Source organism: Acanthopagrus latus, chromosome 2 (genome assembly GCF_904848185.1).
Source record: "Acanthopagrus latus isolate v.2019 chromosome 2, fAcaLat1.1, whole genome shotgun sequence".
NCBI classification, from domain to species: domain Eukaryota; kingdom Metazoa; phylum Chordata; class Actinopteri; order Spariformes; family Sparidae; genus Acanthopagrus; species Acanthopagrus latus.
This window is the reverse complement of record NC_051040.1, coordinates 3,859,462-3,876,323: the sequence shown is the minus strand read 5'-3', so window position 1 is coordinate 3,876,323 and position 16,862 is coordinate 3,859,462. Positions and strand designations below refer to the sequence as shown.

The following is a 16,862-nucleotide window of genomic DNA, read 5'->3' as shown; positions in this document are numbered from 1 at the left end:
AATTGTCTCAGCCGCTCGCGGTCCGCCGACCTGCCGCAGGGAGGAAGAGCTGCTGAGTTACCGGTCGGCGCCGGAGATTGATTGAACCAGAAAATGATCTCATAGGGAGAGACGGGACTGCTGCTGTGTGAATGTTTGTGTCAGCTCAGACTTCGATATACTGTCCTTAAGTTCAACACGGTGTCGTATCTTTGAAAGGGAGAAAAAAACAATTGATCATCTTAAAGTGGATCCATCACGCACACATTTGTTTATTTTACCCTGGTCAGAACTACGGAAGCCCTGAAGGACAAGTGAGAATTTTTTCTGGTGGTCCATTTTCCAAGTTCTAAATTTACTTTGCTCAACACATTTTTTTTCTTAAAATTATTTTGAAAATGATGAATATATATATATATATATATATATATATATATATATATATATATATATATATATATATATATATATATATATATTTACTCTGAAACACATGAAAATGTGAAAAAAATGTTTTACTTGTTTCGACACTGGAAAAAAAATTCAATTTTTTTTATCACGAGTGAGAAAAAAATGTTCGACACATGAAAAAAAGATTATTTCACCTGGCTCAACACATAAAAAAAAAGATCCTGAGTGATTTTTTTTTAATTTAATGAGGGTTAGGATTAGGTTAAGTATAAAAAGAAGTATAAAAAAGTGTTTAAAAAAATGTTCATGGCTGTATTTCTTTTGTTCCGTGTGTGAAACCCAGTGGAAACATATTTTTTAAGAGTAAACTGAGGCTTGCTAACCTACTAAATAAGATAAGATTTTTTTTTTCATGTGTCGCAGCGAGTAAGACATTATTTCTACAGTGAGAAAAACATTTTTTCACTCGTCGACACATAAAAAAAGTTTTTTCACAAGTGAGAAAAATCTTTTTTTTACTCGACACATTTTTTTTTTTTGCCCCAAATTAAAAAATCAAATTGTGAAAAAAAAATAAAAAATCAGCAGGAAATTAAGGCTCAGTGTCTCTTTCTGTAATATTCTTTTTTTTTTCTTTTTTTTCCTCGGATTGATCCATGTAGAAAAAATAATTGTGGATAAAAATTATTTTGAATTGTCTGGACACATGAAAAGAAAGAAAAAATCACTGTTTCACAAATAAAAAACAAAATTTGAAAGCTCAGAAAATGGAGAACCAGACAAGTAAACATCTTCCTTCCTTCCTTTCGACTTTATCTGATGATCTTTGTCAATACAGATAATATTAAACAGGTACCCCAGTGATTTTAATATTCCACTTTGAGAACATCAGGGAAATCACAAGAATCAGATTTTAAAAAATATTGCTCTCAATCATTAATCTTCCCCTCCTCCTAAATGCTTCCCCGATTTCTTTCAGACCTCTCACCTCAGAGTAGTTTAACAGGCTTTGTTTGAAAGATGCTGAGCCTGCGGTCCAGTCAGAGATCAGGCTGTTTGTTCAGACTAGAAAATCATCTGACCAACTTTATACGGCTGTTTACACACTCTGAGTAATACTCCTCATTACACGTGAAGTAAACATCATCTGTAAAATCAGTGGCCTGCTGCTCCTTCAGCTACGATCCAACGCAGAGCTGTTAATCTACCTGGCAACACTGATGTGAGCTCACACCTCAGGCTTATTTCCTCTGGCCACTGCTGCAGTGGAAAATGTCACTTCACAGTTCCTGTTCGTGTGGCCAAATTTAGAAGATTTGTGAACCAAAGTTACCTGAATGCACAAATGACTTGTTTACTGTTCAAAGGTTCATCTGCCTGGTGAGGTAGAATCCAACAGTGTGTTATTCTAGTTGGATGAAATAAGCACAAACTGCAATAACTTCATTCACTGCTGAAATATACCTTCTCTGCCATGAATAATTCTTACAAAATATATGAATAAGAACAGATGAAATTGAGCCTCTGTAGTTTATTTTGTTGTGCTGCTGGTATTCTAAGCACTAGATGTCAATATCCGTCTGCTAACGACTCTTGCATTTTCAGGCATCGTATTGCAGTTATTTATGTTCAAATAGTTTAGGAGAGCTAATAAACTAAAGAAGTAAACAGAGGATAAATAAGCTCTCCCAGATATGCTCGCTGCACTCTGTTGTTTTATCTCCATTATATTCCCTCTCTGGCTGCTGAAAATGATAAATCCAGAGCTGTGTCAGAAACTAAAGTGTTATCATCTTTTAAACTGGCCCTTGAGGAACGTTTTATTAATTCTCTTCTTCGTCTTTCCGCCCGTCTCCTCAGTTCACCCTTCGAAGAAGAACCGCCAGACGTGCGTGAGGAAGAGCCTCATCTGCGCCTTCGCCATGGCATTCATCATCAGCGTCATGCTCATCGCAGCCAATCAGATGTTGCGGAACGGCATGGAGTAGCGGCGCCCACTGTGAGTGGGGGGGGGGGACAAGCCAGCCTGCATGTGCATGCCAGTGGGTGAGGTCATATCCCCGTCGATAGGAAAAAGAACCACAAGGAACAACACTCAAACTAATCGCTGACAAAAATCCATTTTTTTGAAATTATTCTTGATTTTTAATTTTTAATTTTTTTTTTCGAAGGAGTGGTACCTCTCCACCCGACGTCCAATGAAACCATGAAGCCAGCATGAGGAGTCATGCAGGACTCCTCCCCCTTTACTCTGACAGGGACACTCAAGGGCTGACATCACACATAACACTCTGTCCTGTCTGTTTCCCTGATGCAATAAAAGATGTAGAACAAAAAAAAAAAAAAAAGTGCACGAGTTCAGAGCCGCTCGCTTTCCCAGCAGGCGAGATTTGACGTGTGTGTCTGCAGATCTGTCACCCACCAGGAGTCTGATGAGCCACCAGGGCTGCAGTCTGGGCCCCGAGAGAGGAGAGAGGAAGGGAACAATTGCCCTCTTATTAAAGTTCCTGCGAGGACGGCTGCAGAACTCGCGGCCACTCGAGTGTATAGAAGGATCTGAACGTGTCAGGCCACAGCTCCTGGAGCTCTCATGGTGCTACGATACTTCAAGCAACCTCCAACTCTCTATTTTCAACTCCTGCGTCTGTGGGCTGGTATGAGGTGCTGGCATCAGTTCATCGGCCCTACCAGCGAAGCAGTCAAGCGAATAAAAATTTAAAATGTAACTTGAGACTTGTTGAATTCATGAATGAATTCAGAAGCTCTGAAAGTTCAGTCTCAGATCTTCTCTTTCTCCTGGACGCTGTTGGATGGACAGCGTCCAGAGTGAAAAGAAAAGGTTTCTGTGTCCCATTAAAGGGAATAAATCCACCCTTCCAATGCTCTCACACTGTTATATATCATCTGTCTGTGGTGTTCACTGCACTCCAGGAGTTCCTTTGTAAGGCGATTTAGTTCAACTTCTTGGTCGACCGACTTTCTCTCAGTCCGCCTCAGTCTGGGATTTTTCCAACTTTTCCCCAGAAGGACTCTAGACAAACTCCAGAGAACAGGAGTGAACGTGTCACATCCAGCTGTGAGTTAGAAAGAGCAGAAAGAGCAAAAACAGCAACAAGCTCTCCAATCAACACAACCGGAAGTGAACCTTCCATTCTGGCATCTTTACATACTTTCACCTGCATGTCATTGAGGTTTTAAAGGTCCAGTGTGCAGGACTTTTTGGGGCGATTTAGAGGATTTAGGGGCAGAAACGTATCATATCGTCACCGTCACAGAGTCCGCCATGCTGCAGCACAGTGTTTCTACACGAGACCAGAACGGACAAACCAAACCTCGACTCTCGAGACGTTTTTAAGTGATTTTAAGGAGACCGGGAGGTGAGGGATGTTCAGTTGGTTTCAATCTGCCACTTCACCTCTAGATGCCACTAAATCCTGCACACTGGACCTTTAAAACACATTTTCTCTGCTCTCAAACTAAGCGAAGTAAAAGACATTGACCTGCTGATCGAAGCTATAACAGAGGATAGAGATTTAACAGCGGTGAAGTGTTTTTAGGGTGGATTTTTAATGTCCCTCAGTTCTCTATGAATTAAGTTAATGAAGTATAACTCAGTGCTGTGAGAGTGGAATCGCCTTCGCACTCAAAAACGGCTCTAAAATTGCCTTTTATGTTAAATTAGATATTTCAGTGTATAAGTTTCATTACATTTAAGCTTGAAAGTAAAATGGTGTGTAAGACTGAGGCACCATTTGATTTATCTTCATCCTATCAACATCTCAGTTCTTGTGTTCTCTGAATTTAAATACATCCTGCAACAAAAATTCGTCACAGATTTCTTTAATATCTGTTTTTATCTTTTGTTGGCGGAAATGATTAGTTGATTAATTACGTGACTTAAAATCACTGCTCACTTTAGTACTCACCTTATTTGATTTGCATTCACAGACCGGAAGAAAAATGTGCTGTTTTTCTGAATTTCCAGGATAATTATCTTGTTGATTCAGGAAAAAAAACAGAGCCCTCTCCTCCACATGTTTCCTGTTGGGTGGTAAAACAATAATCACTGTTAAGAAGACATTTAATAATTTCACTTTTAAATCATTTTGAAGCAGGAGAACTATGAGAGACTTGCAGGGTGGTAACTGTCTCACAGCACTGAATCATTCTCAGACCCCGGCCGAGTCCCTCCTCTGGGGTCGGCTCTGAACTCGTGTGCTGGATCTCATCTCAACCTGTGGACCCAGCCGGGCCTCAGAAACACACGTGTTATCAAGTGCATGCGATCAAGTCAGTGTCTTCTGTAAATACCGTAACCTACGTCTGATGTGTCTCAAAGTGTCTGTCGAAGGTGAACAGTATCTCTGTGTGTGCATGACCGTCGGTGCTCTCTCTGCTCACTCGGGTTCAGAGGCGCAGGGAGGGAGGTCAGCAGGTCGAGAGGCGGTTGCTTCATCACAAACGCAGCAGGCGGTGAAGGCCCTTTCTGCTTCCTCTCCACCCCCTTGCCAAAGCCATAAGACTCTGCAGAGGTGAACCAGACAACACAATATAGACGCTTTTCCCTTTTCCCACGTGGAAACACGAGATCAAACTGCCCTTTGCTGGCAGAAATCTGTCTGTCGTGTAGGATTTGTTTTGTCCCTGTTCTTGTTTTTGCACTGTACCTGTCATCCGTTCCAATGAAATGTCAAGGAGGGCTGTTAGTCGTGTGCGAGAACGCCATCTAGAGGTTGAAGTGAGATCACATCGTCCATGCTGTCCTCCCATCACAGTGTTTGTGTGTTTCTTACTCCCTTAAGCACCAGGGGAATGTGATGCCAGGACTCACAGCATCGTTCTCACAGTGTCTGGCAAGCGTTTGATCTTAAATGTTAAAATATGATGATTTTTATGTATATTGTATAGGATGACTTTGGTCTACCAACACTGCAGGTAGAGCAGCACTCGTATGTGGACACATATTTAAACGCAGTGTATTTATAGGAATAGACTTCTTGCCTGTGGCAGAAAACTCTGTTTGAACCTGTAAAAGGTTTCATCCGCGGATGATTTACAGACATCACGTTTTGGAGACTGAAATGAAGAGTATACTTTGTGCAAAAACCGTCTGCAAAGCCTCGTCGGTCACACTGGTTTTTATTTTTTTCTAATATAAAAAATTCACACTGATTAAAATTAATTTTGTTCTCTCTCTCTCTCTTTTTTTTTAAAAATCTGTTATTCGTACAGTACTGGTGGAAACTTCCCACCAAATCCACAGCGAGTCACTGCTGCCATGTAGTGGTTAACTGTAGAAGGTGTTTTATCATTTATTTGTTCTTCAAGAAGAACTTTTAAAATAATAAAAAAAAAAAAAGTCATATTTTTCATTTGGGTATGTTATTTGGGATTTGCGTTGTCCCTCCCCCTGCATGTCTCTATCTATTGAAGTAGAGTTTTATTTTGGAGGGGAACCGCGTAGTGTCTCTTCAGTAGCATGGTGGTCGGACCCCACAAGTGTTTCTGTTATAAAACTTTGTACATAGCTAATAAGACGGCATATCTATTAGACAAGCACACACTATACATACTTTGCATGTGCAATATTTAAACCTGTAGACTAGAAAAAGACTTTAAGTTGTACTATTTATTAGAGGCATAATAATTATGAAATTGTAAATACTGAAATCTGTACAAAAGTTAAAGGATTAAGCATTGAGGCAATAAACTGTGTTTTTTAAACCGTGTTCCTCGTTTTTATTTGACACTGGACGTGTGTGTGTGTGTGTGTGTGTGTGTGTGTGTGTGTGTGTGTGTGTGTGTGTGTGTGTGTGTGTGTGTGTGTCAACCTTTAAATTAATCAGTTTAACTGCTCAGTGTTGCCCCAGATTCTCTGTTTAGGAGAAACACTGTTTTGCTGTGAAGCTCCAGAACTTGTGGACTTCACCTGACTTTCCATCAGCACTGTGGGTGAGTAGATAGCGACTGAATATTCATTTTTGGGTGAACTGATCCTTTAAATCCGCCCCCTCATCACTAATGTAAAAGTCTGTGAAACATACATAGTTACTTGTTTTTAAATTAAAAACATTGACAACATACAAGCTCCTCTTCATGGAATCGAGGTTGAAAAACACTTTTCCAACAATTATACTAGAAACTTTACATTTTATTTATTTGTTAGGTTGGTTGTTGTATTAGATTGCATTAGACGTTGTGCAAGTGCATCTAATAAAGTGAATTTTATCTATTTGGGACACACTTAGACCACAAGAGGGTGGCATTAGGCACTGATCTGGCACAGTGCACAGCCATGTCAGCCATATTTAATGTAAAACACAAATTGTTTTATATCATAAAACGTCTTGAGGTCCAGCTGCAGTGACTCATGTTATAATATATCTGCAGATTCATCAGTTTCTGTTGAGTAATGATTTTTCTATGTTGCTATTTTAAACAGATCATGTCAGTGAAGAAGAAGAAGAAGAAGGAGGAGGAGGAGGCGCTGCTGGACTCTCTTCACTTCAGCCTTGTAGTTCTGCAGGATTGAGACGTCTTCAGCTGTCTGATCCTCCTCTGTGGCTCTGACTGTGAAAGTGCCGCTATTTCTCTGCCCAGAGCAGAGATCCTGGCCTCCTCTTCCTCTTGTAGAAACTGATGAAGCTCTTAAACTGCTCTTTGATCTGCGCCTGTGTGTGTCGGGCCTGGACCTTGATGCCTTCTGCTGTTTGAGCCTTTAGGTTCTCCTGTAAGGGCTTCAGGGACTTCTGGAGCTCTTATTTAAGACCCTGAATCTGTGGTTGCTGTGCGTCTTTGAGACGAGACGCACCGACTCATCTGCAGACAGAAGAGTTTTTCTTTAAATAAGTTAAATAAGACACAAAAAAAACCACATACAGTTTAGTGTATTTTTTTAAGTACATTATGGAGCAATACACATTATTTTACCATAAATTATGTTCAGTTAACTATACATCTTTTTATTTTAACCTGGTGAGCTTGTTGTGGAATAATTAGATGGTACAGATAATAATGCAAATTATACCTACAGAGTTCATTGTACATATTTATTATGTTGTGAGAGTGTTTCTTATATTTTTGCTGTCATATAACCTGTCAGGTAGTTTTTAATTTCTTTTTTCTTTGCAGTGTTTCTGAAGCAGTTAAAAGACAAACGTATCTGTACATATCTTTGAGGAATGTGGACATTTTTACAATCTCATACCGTTAAACACTAAAGAACACACTGTCCTCCGTCCCTCCTCCATTTCTTCTCCTTTGTTTTCAGGTGTTTCACCTTTTGTTTTGTGATTCGTATCTCAGCAGGCTGGACTGAACTTTACTGTGACTCTCAACTGCCTGTGTGGTAAATCATCAAAATCATAATGGAACTAAATATGTAAACTGTTTTTAAAGGTGCTCTAAAAATAAATACATTATTATACATATTATTATTTTTATAAATAAGGTCAATAAGACATACATCCTGGTCATGTGCCGCCCTCATCACCTCAAATGTTGACCGACAAACAGAGATGACATCTGTCCTAGCAGCTGAACATTTAAGGTCAAAGAACCACACACTAGATTATTTAAAATATTGCTCCTTACAAAAATAAATATTAACATAATAAATTAAAAGTAAACCACTGTCAAGGTTTATATGTTAACTGTGAGAGCAGTTTAGATGTTGTACGTTTGTCCCCCTTGTAAAGTTTAATAAAACAGCTAAATAATAATAATAATAATAATCACTTAATAATTGAGAATGATATGACGTAACTTCCTGTGACTGTCTCCAGTCATTGCCGTTATTTTGCAATTCTTTCTCGGTGGGTGGGGCTGCAGTTCTGTACAGTAATGACATCACATGTTGGGAACAAAAACAACGTTTAGAGGTAAAATAAGACTTGAAGACTTTAACATGTGGCCCACACTTAAGTCAGACCCACACAAGTGAAACTGTCACAGGCAGAGGGAAGCAGTTGATGAGGCTTGTCAGCAGCACGTCGACTCTGTAACATCAGACAGGATCTGATGATGACTAAAGTCCAGAGGAAGTCGACACTCGTCCAGAATGTCAAAGATGAACACAACCTGCACATTCCTGCTTAAGTTTCAATAAAAGAAGTGATGAACAAGTTCCAACAAGCTGTAGTGTTTCCCTTTCAGCACATTCAGCTCTCTGAAAGTGAATGGAAATGTGAACTGTATGTTCTGGTTCACTTTGTCTGCAGTTATTCTGCAACACTTTCTCCATGGGCGAGGATGCGATTCTGTATACAATAACATAACACAGTTGGAATAAAAACAAAGTTGAGAGGTGAAATAAGACTTTAAACAACATTTAGATGTGAAGGTGTGAACATGTGGCCTACATTTAAGACATTAAATGTCCCACACAAGAGCTAAACGGTGTTGACAAGAAGCACCAGTCACATAAGTCACTTCAGTCACAGTTACAAAGAAAATGTCTTTATTTTGATTCCATTTGGTTACAAAGAAAAAAATATCGAAAATATTCTTCATTACATATTTTTAAATGTTTTCTCATTTGATTTTTTTTTCAAATTAGTACATTTCTGCTCACCAGGTCTCATCTTCTATTTGTTATTAGTAAGTACTCAGTTTAAAAAACCAAGCTTCTCGTACAGGATGAGTAGGTCGGTAGCTGCCTAATTGTTTCCATCTTCTCTGCTTTAATAAAAGCAAAATGCCAATAAAAAACAGGGGAGTTTGTAGAAAGATGATGTGAATTAAGTGAACAAACTGAACCAGGTCTGTTTCACAAGAGACTCATTTGATGCTTCATCACAGACGGACAGAAACCAAAAAGTCTATTTTGATGAGGATGTTCGGGAGTCTCACAGTCTGAGAACAACATGTCAGTCCAAAAAACTTGATTTACAGGAAATCAGGATTCATTTCAGGAAACCGTCGTCCAACTCGTCCTCAGCAGCCTGTTCCTCTGCCCACAACTTTCAGCTCCTGGCTGCTCTCGTTCTGGAGAAACGAGCAGTGAACTGCAGATATATCAGCCATGTTTGTTCCCCCTCGTGAAGTACAGGTTCAGGCTCCTGTGGCGGCTCGTCTCCATTGATTGGCTCATCTTGGTGATTCGTCCTTTCAACTGTCCATCACCTGCAAGATGAGAAAGAAGAGCAGTGGTAGTTTCACGTCTCTTGTGCAGGTTTTGTGTCTATTTGTGGAAGTTTTTAGTGAATTTGTGGAGGTTTGAGTATATTTGTGAAGGTTTGTGTATTTGCGGAGGTTTTGTGTCGATTTGTGGAAGTTTTTAGTGAATTAATGGAAATTTTTAATGAATTTGTATAAGTTTTTTGTGGATTTGTGGAGGTTTGAGTGTATTTGTGGAGGTTTTGTGTATATTTGTGGAAGTTTTTAGTGAATTTATGGAAATTTTTAGTGAATTTGTTAAAGTTTTTCTGGATTTGTGGAGGTTTGAGTGTATTTGTGGAGGTTTTGTGTATGTTTGTGGAAGTTTTAGTGAATTTATGGACTTTTTGTGTATTTGTGGAGGTTTTGTGTATATTTGTGGAAGTTTTAGTGAATTTATGGACTTTTTGTGTATTTGTGGAGGTTTGAGTGTATTTGTGGAGGTTTTGTGTCTATTTGTGGAAGTTTTTAGTGAATTTATGGAAATTTTTAGTGAATTTGTTAAAGTTTTTTGTGGAGGTTTTGTTTGTATTTGTGGAAGTTTTTAGCCTTTTTTGGGAGGTTTTGAGTGTGTCTGTAAAAAGCAGTTAACACGTGTAAACACTGAGAGCCACAACATTAGAACCAGTGACAGGTGAAATAAATAACATGGATCATTGTGTTCCAATGTCATGTTCGGCTGTGAAGCCATGGGTCCCAGCATTCGTGTGGATGTCTCTTTGACAAACACCAGTCACCCAAACACAGCTGCAGACCAAGTACACCCCCTCATGGCAGCAGCACTCCTTGGTGGCAGTGCGCCCCCTGCAGGACAACGCGCCTGCAACGCTGCAAAAACTGCTCAGGAACGACCCGAGGAACGTGGGAAAGAGCTCAAGGTGTCAACATGACCTCCAGATTCCCCAGATCTCAATCCAGCTGAGCTTCCACTGGATGCAGTCAGAGCCAAGAACAATCCATGGGGGCCCCAACATGGATGGCAGTTGGTTCTGGCGCATCCAGCAGATGCTCAGCTGAAGTGGGATCTGGACAATGAGGAGGCCAGTTTGAGGCCTTGGGTTCTTTGCCATGAGGGGGTGCAGTTGGTCTGAACGGTGTTTGGGTGGCTGGTGTTTGTCAAAGAGAATCCACAGAAATGACAGAACTCAAAGTTTCCCAGCAGAACATTTGATTGTAACAAGATGATCAATGCTCACTTCACTTGTCAGTTGTTTTAATGTTTCAACTGAACAGTGTATATATATATATATATATATATATATATATATATATATATATATATATATATATATATATATATATATATATATATATATATATATATATATGTTAAATAATTTTCATATTTTGCATAAATTTTGTTTTAACTATATTATTCATACTTTCACAGTACTTTGTCTGACAGCTTTAGTTACTAGTTACTTTGTCGATTCATATCAATATTAAACATTTGCTGATGAAACATGATATATTATTATAGATTAAGTTAATCAGCATTAAAAGCAGAAAGTTGAGATCTTAGAGAGGCCATGTGAGACAAGCCAGTGTCCTGCATTATGGAGGACAATTATTAATTAATTGATATATTGCATGATGCCGGCATACTTATAAAGCAATTCTGTACAAAGACAGCTGCTTTTTGAGTCTCATTCTCAGGTCGTCAAATAACGCACTTTGTGAGCTATTAACAGGACTCATAGAGAGTCAAGTTGTTAACAGTGAGAAGACATGTATTTTCAATTACATTTTATTTCAAGATACATTTTTTTATATACATTTTTTGTGATTATCCAGTGGCTGTAAAAACTCTCCTTGAATCCTGTGGGTTTTGAGGTGGGACTTAAGTCTGGTCTGGTTGGTCAGTTCACACAAGCCTGACCACAAACAACTGGATTGCTATTACTGAACTTTGGTGCCTGGAACTCTACAGTGGCGAACTGGCTATTGTAGCTTACGGCACTCAACATTGTTTAGCTAACAATGTTAGCCTGAAAAGCTTCATACCACGATGTTTTCGCCAGCAGAACAACAACTTCCGAGGGTTCATAAAGCTCATCAAGCACTCTCTGAGCACACAGTTGCGCACTCAAGTGCAGATGTACAAGAACTAAAAACAAACCTTCAATACACTCCGAAGGGTGCAAAATAACTAACAACCACTCAAGCTGTTCCTAGCTATCAGTTCACAAGACAACTCCAAAGGTTTCATAAAGCTTATCAAGCACTCTCTGAGCACACAGTTGCACGCTCAAGTGCACATGTACAAGAACTAAAAACAAACCTTCAATACACTAAGAAGGGTGCAAAATAACTAACAACCGCTCAAGCTGTTTGTAGCTATCAGTTCACAAGACAACAACTCCAAAGGCTTCATAAAGCTTATCAAGCACTCTCTGAGCACACAGTTGCACGCTCAAGTGCACATGTACAAGAACTAAAAACAAACCTTCAATACACTCAGAAGTACTCAGACAAATTAACAACCACTCAAAGTATCTGTAGCTATCATTTCACTACATCTCTACCATTAACATGACAACAACAACAACAACAGCTTCCAAAGAAAAAATGTCACCACAACACATTCAGATCGTTATCAGTGGTCTGCTGGGCATTAAGGCCGAGGGCCCTGTAACAGCTTTGTAATGATCTCTGCTTGGTGTTATCAAGCAGGATGCTGTTGCACACAGTTGCAAAGAAAATGAATTCCTGCAATTGTTTTCATTTAGTTTTATCACAGAGGTTCAACATTATCTTCAAGCAAAGGCATCGCGCCCATACACACTGAACTCGCGAGGGAAATCGTCATGGACAGTTGAGGGCAGAGATCCAAGCCGCTTTAGTGGCGTCAGGCTAGCTTCTACCGTGGCCCTGAGCATGTCCCTAGCCAGGCCGAAGCCCAAGCTAAACAGCGCACACTTTGGGCACGCTTCTACCATACCATAGGTGTCTGAACATGAGGGACCTGTAAGTTGGCGGGATCGCACGAGGGCTCGTAAGATACGCTATTACCAATACCAGCAACTGATCAAAGGCCTGACTACTGCCATTCATGGAAAACACTGCTTACAGCTCCGATGGACAGCACTCGGGCATTTGCCATTGAAGATAGCTGAAGTCTGGCCAAGTTAAACTATAAATTACAATAACACCAGGTTTGCCTGGCAGACCACTAACAACGGGACTGCTCTTACTGAACTTTTGTCCCCAGAAAGCTCTACACCACAAGGCCTCCAAAACAACACGTCTCAGCTCAGTTCTGCTGGTGTCGTAGCTCTCAATCCGCTGCACTTCTACCATGAATAAGAATGCTACTGCTAACAAACCTTACACAAGCCACCAAAAATTAACATGTCTCCGGTCATTCTGCTGGTGTTTACAGCTCAGTTTGCTGCACCTCTACCATGAATGTGACCACAAGAACCGCTTCTAAACCAAAAACTTCACCACCACACAGCTGCACGTCAGAAACTGAATAGGATCCTTATTAGTGGCCTGCTAGGGGAATACACCGAGGCTAATGTTAGTGTTGAATCTACATAAATGAAGCTGTCCATTTAAATGTAAAAGTCCCAGCTCAAAACCAACAGGGTTCAAAGGAAGTACAAGTATTTCAAACAGGTTTTGCTTTATCAAATCAAATCAGGTCAATCAGATTTTGATTTACTGACAGGAAATATAGACATATAGATATTTTAGACATATATAGAGTATTTAACATGTGTATACACTGAGAGTCATATCATTATAACAGTGACAGGTGAATTGAATAACATGGATGATTTTGTTCCAATGTCATGTTCGGCTGTGAAGCCATGGGTCCCAGCATTCGTGTGGATGTCTCTTTGACAAACACCAGTCACCCAAACACAGCAGCAGACCAAGTACACCCTCTCATGGCAGCAGCACTCCTTGGTGGCAGTGCCCCCCCTGCAGGACAACGCGCCTGCAACGCTGCAAAAACTGCTCAGGAACGACCCGAGGAACGTGGGAAAGAGCTCAAGGTGTCAACATGACCTCCAGATTCCCCAGATCTCAATCCAGCTGAGCTTCCACTGGATGCAGTCAGAGCCAAGACCGATCCATGGGGGCCCCAACATGGATTGGAGTTGGTTCTGGCGCATCCAGCAGATGCTCAGCTGAAGTGGGATCTGGACAATGAGGAGGCCAGTTTGAGGCCTTGGGTTCTTTGCCATGAGGGGGTGCAGTTGGTTTGAACGGTGTTTGGGTGGCTGGTGTTTGTCAAAGAGAATCCACAGAAATGACAGAACTCAAAGTTTCCCAGCAGAACATTTGATTGTAACAAGATGATCAATGCTCACTTCACTTGTCAGTTGTTTTAATGTTGTGGCTGAACAGTGGAGATATACATGTTAAATAAAATATAATTATATAATTCATAATATATATAAATGCAGGTGTTCGTTAAACTGAAACAATGCCAGCTGGCTACAATATCGCGCTTAGTAAATATTAAAATACTATGACTTCCTTCTTTTATTCCCCATTGAACTAACCTGTACATTGCTTGCTTGCAAATTTGTTTGCCTTTTTAATTAGCTTTTTTAAAGACAAACAGAAAAAGAGGGAGAGAGACTAGTGTCCCAACAGTGACACTGTCATGGCTTCTGCCAACCCAAACTGTCGGTATTCAACGACCTGTGAATGAGACTCGACTATCCTCTAAAATCATTTACTGATCATAGAGTATTAATGAGCAGAAATTGACAAAACTCACACTTTCTGCCTCTAATTTTTGCACCTATATTGCACTGACCTGGTTGGACCAGGTGTGTCTCCTCTCCGGGTCTGATCACCATACAGGTCAGAGCTGCTCCACCTGAAGCTGAAGACAAGTCCCACTGTTCACCTCGAGAGAGGAGGAGGCACTTTAGTATAACATGATGACTACATGCATATATGTCTGTGTGTATACACATATTCTGATTGTAAGCAGAAAAAAGACGTATAGACAGAGTATAGACACATCTGGCAAAATGGGATTTCTTACAGGATTATCATTTCATAATAAAGAATGATATAGCGGTCTGTGACCACGTGCATGACATCACCTCAGGAGTCTCACATCACTCTGCACTATAAAATCTACTTTCATCTGATTTAATAAATGTGTTTTTTTTAAAGGTAAAACAAATGTAAACCAAATGTAATAAGTTCTGAGAACATTAAGAGCTTTATACACGAGTAATATGATTTCAAAGTCTATCTTTTGACACACAGTGCAGTGATTGCAGTAACACATTAAACCAAAACTGAGACAAACACACTGAATACATGCTGTGCAGCTACAATGAGGCTGCTTATTTTGTGTATAAACTACTTTAGTTGCTCAAAATGACCTTCTAGATGCTGACATACTAAGCACCTGGAGCCTGTTAGCTAACTGTGCTGTACTCAGATATTCAGCTGTAAAGATGATAGTATTAACAAGCTAACATTACACAGCACGATAATGGCGTCATGCTAACACTCTCCAACAGACACACACCTTAGCTAACATGCAAACCCGTCTGTAAAAACACAACGATGAAATGACCCAGACGTCTTTATAAGCTCATTATAGTGTCAGTAGCCCGTTAATAAAGCAGCTGAGCCGCTGGTAACATGTTTCCAAACCTTGCATTGCATCTCCAACAAATTTAAACTCAGCTAGCTAACATAACCACTGACTTAAACTGACCAGTAAACGTTAGCTAACCAGCTTTCATGCCGTTTAAAATAATAAATAAATAAATAATACTTCAAGCCGAATTTAACGAAACTAGCGACTTGTTCTGAGACAGTGACCCAAATTTACTTAACTGTGCAGTGTTCATGTAATAAACACCGCAGATATAAAACGGCCAAAATCACAATGGAGTTTGGTGCATTGGGCAAAACATACAGTCCGCGGCGCGTTTAAATGGATGTAATTACAGAATTATGTTCCAGCCGAATTTATCTCAACACTAAACAGTTACACAAGACGTCTACAGTTTCGTGTTCAGAGTTATTTCAGAAACATTTGAGGCAAAAACAAATCTGACCGACATGAGAGGGAGGCTGGCTCCATTTTAACCGGCACTAGGCTGAGACAACATGGAGGTTACTTTGCAATGTGGAGCTCTTTGATATAAAGGAACATCACCTGGGCTAATCACCTGAGATCTATACAACTCCCACACAGACATGAACACACCTGAACTGAGCAGGTAAGCACACACATAAAGCAGATTCGTACAGAAGAGTTTACTGACCGTATTCGTGTCCTCAGAGTAGAGCCGCTGGAACCAGAGTGATGATCCAACAGCTATTTAAATACACATCTACAGTTTTGGAGGGAAATCCACTAATTTCACGCGGGAAACGAGCGAGACCGCCCCTTTTCGGCGCGCTCCACCTGCATTCGTCAGAAAGTCTGTGGGCGGGACTCATTGTGTTTATTCATCCAGTGTGAACTCATAATGGTGTTTAGCTCAGGTGATAGAGCAGGATGTGAATGGAGGCTTTGCTTCTGCTCTGGGTTTGAGTCCCGCCATGGATCCTTAATTAGGGCCCGAGCAGGGAACCTGCGAGGACACTATTGTTTTTGAAGCGATTCTTTATTAGGGCCCGAGCAGGGAACCTGCAACAAAATTCCTGCATATTGTGTTGAAAGCAGACAATCTTGCACATCTAAACAAAATACGGTCTGATTATCACGTAAATGTTCATAATTGTGTTCCATGGACTGATGAGGCTCTGTGTAAAATTTGGTGCAAATCGGCCAATAGATGGTGATCTGGTCGCAGTCTGATTAGTTTGAATGGAAAGTAAATGGGAAAATCTTAAAATCCTCTTCAAAACTCATCGACTTTCAACCTCTTCTTGTGCTTCATGCTTTGAGCTACAGATACCATTCCACCTTTTAAAGAGTGAGAAGACCTTGAACTGTTGGGCATGTATTCAGTTTTTAAAAATCTCTTACGGTTTCCAAATCATCACAGTTTTAGTTTTACGGATTTTTAGGCCTTCTTCTGATTTTATAATGGGTGTGTATTGCGTGAGCTAGAGTGCGTGACATCATCGCCAGAGTGTAGAGCAGCTGGAAGAACTGGAGAAAAAATTCTCTTCAGCTACTGGACGATGATACTTTCAGCTTCTTCCTTAAACTATTTCATTGCATCATGCCTCATGTGGACATTTTCGTCAGCCAGCTCCAGAAGCGGACCGTCATCTCAGTCTATGTCTGGGGAATCGTGCAGCAGTACGAAATATTATAAAGAAACGGCTTCTTCGAGGCGTTGCGTGCGGAAGCCCTGACGGCAGCATGCCCC

The 16,862-nt window shown here is 40.3% G+C and overlaps 1 protein-coding gene across 4 annotated transcripts in view; it reads left to right on the top strand.

Moving 5' to 3' along the window:
- caln1 (calneuron 1) overlaps window positions 1–2,738 on the top strand; it is a 61,035-nt gene extending 58,297 nt beyond the window's left edge. For 3 of the 4 annotated variants that reach the window (XM_037086624.1, XM_037086617.1, XM_037086609.1), the window contains 2 exons: window positions 2,251–2,389; window positions 2,562–2,738. In XM_037086624.1, coding sequence (XP_036942519.1) covers window positions 2,251–2,378 — 128 coding nt within the window. In that variant the 3' untranslated portion in view covers window positions 2,379–2,389; window positions 2,562–2,738. Of the gene's footprint in view, window positions 1–2,250; window positions 2,437–2,561 lie in introns of all 4 variants that reach the window. The other variant, XR_005072536.1, reaches the window with a different exon arrangement.
- The last annotated feature ends 14,124 nt before the right edge of the window (window positions 2,739–16,862 follow it).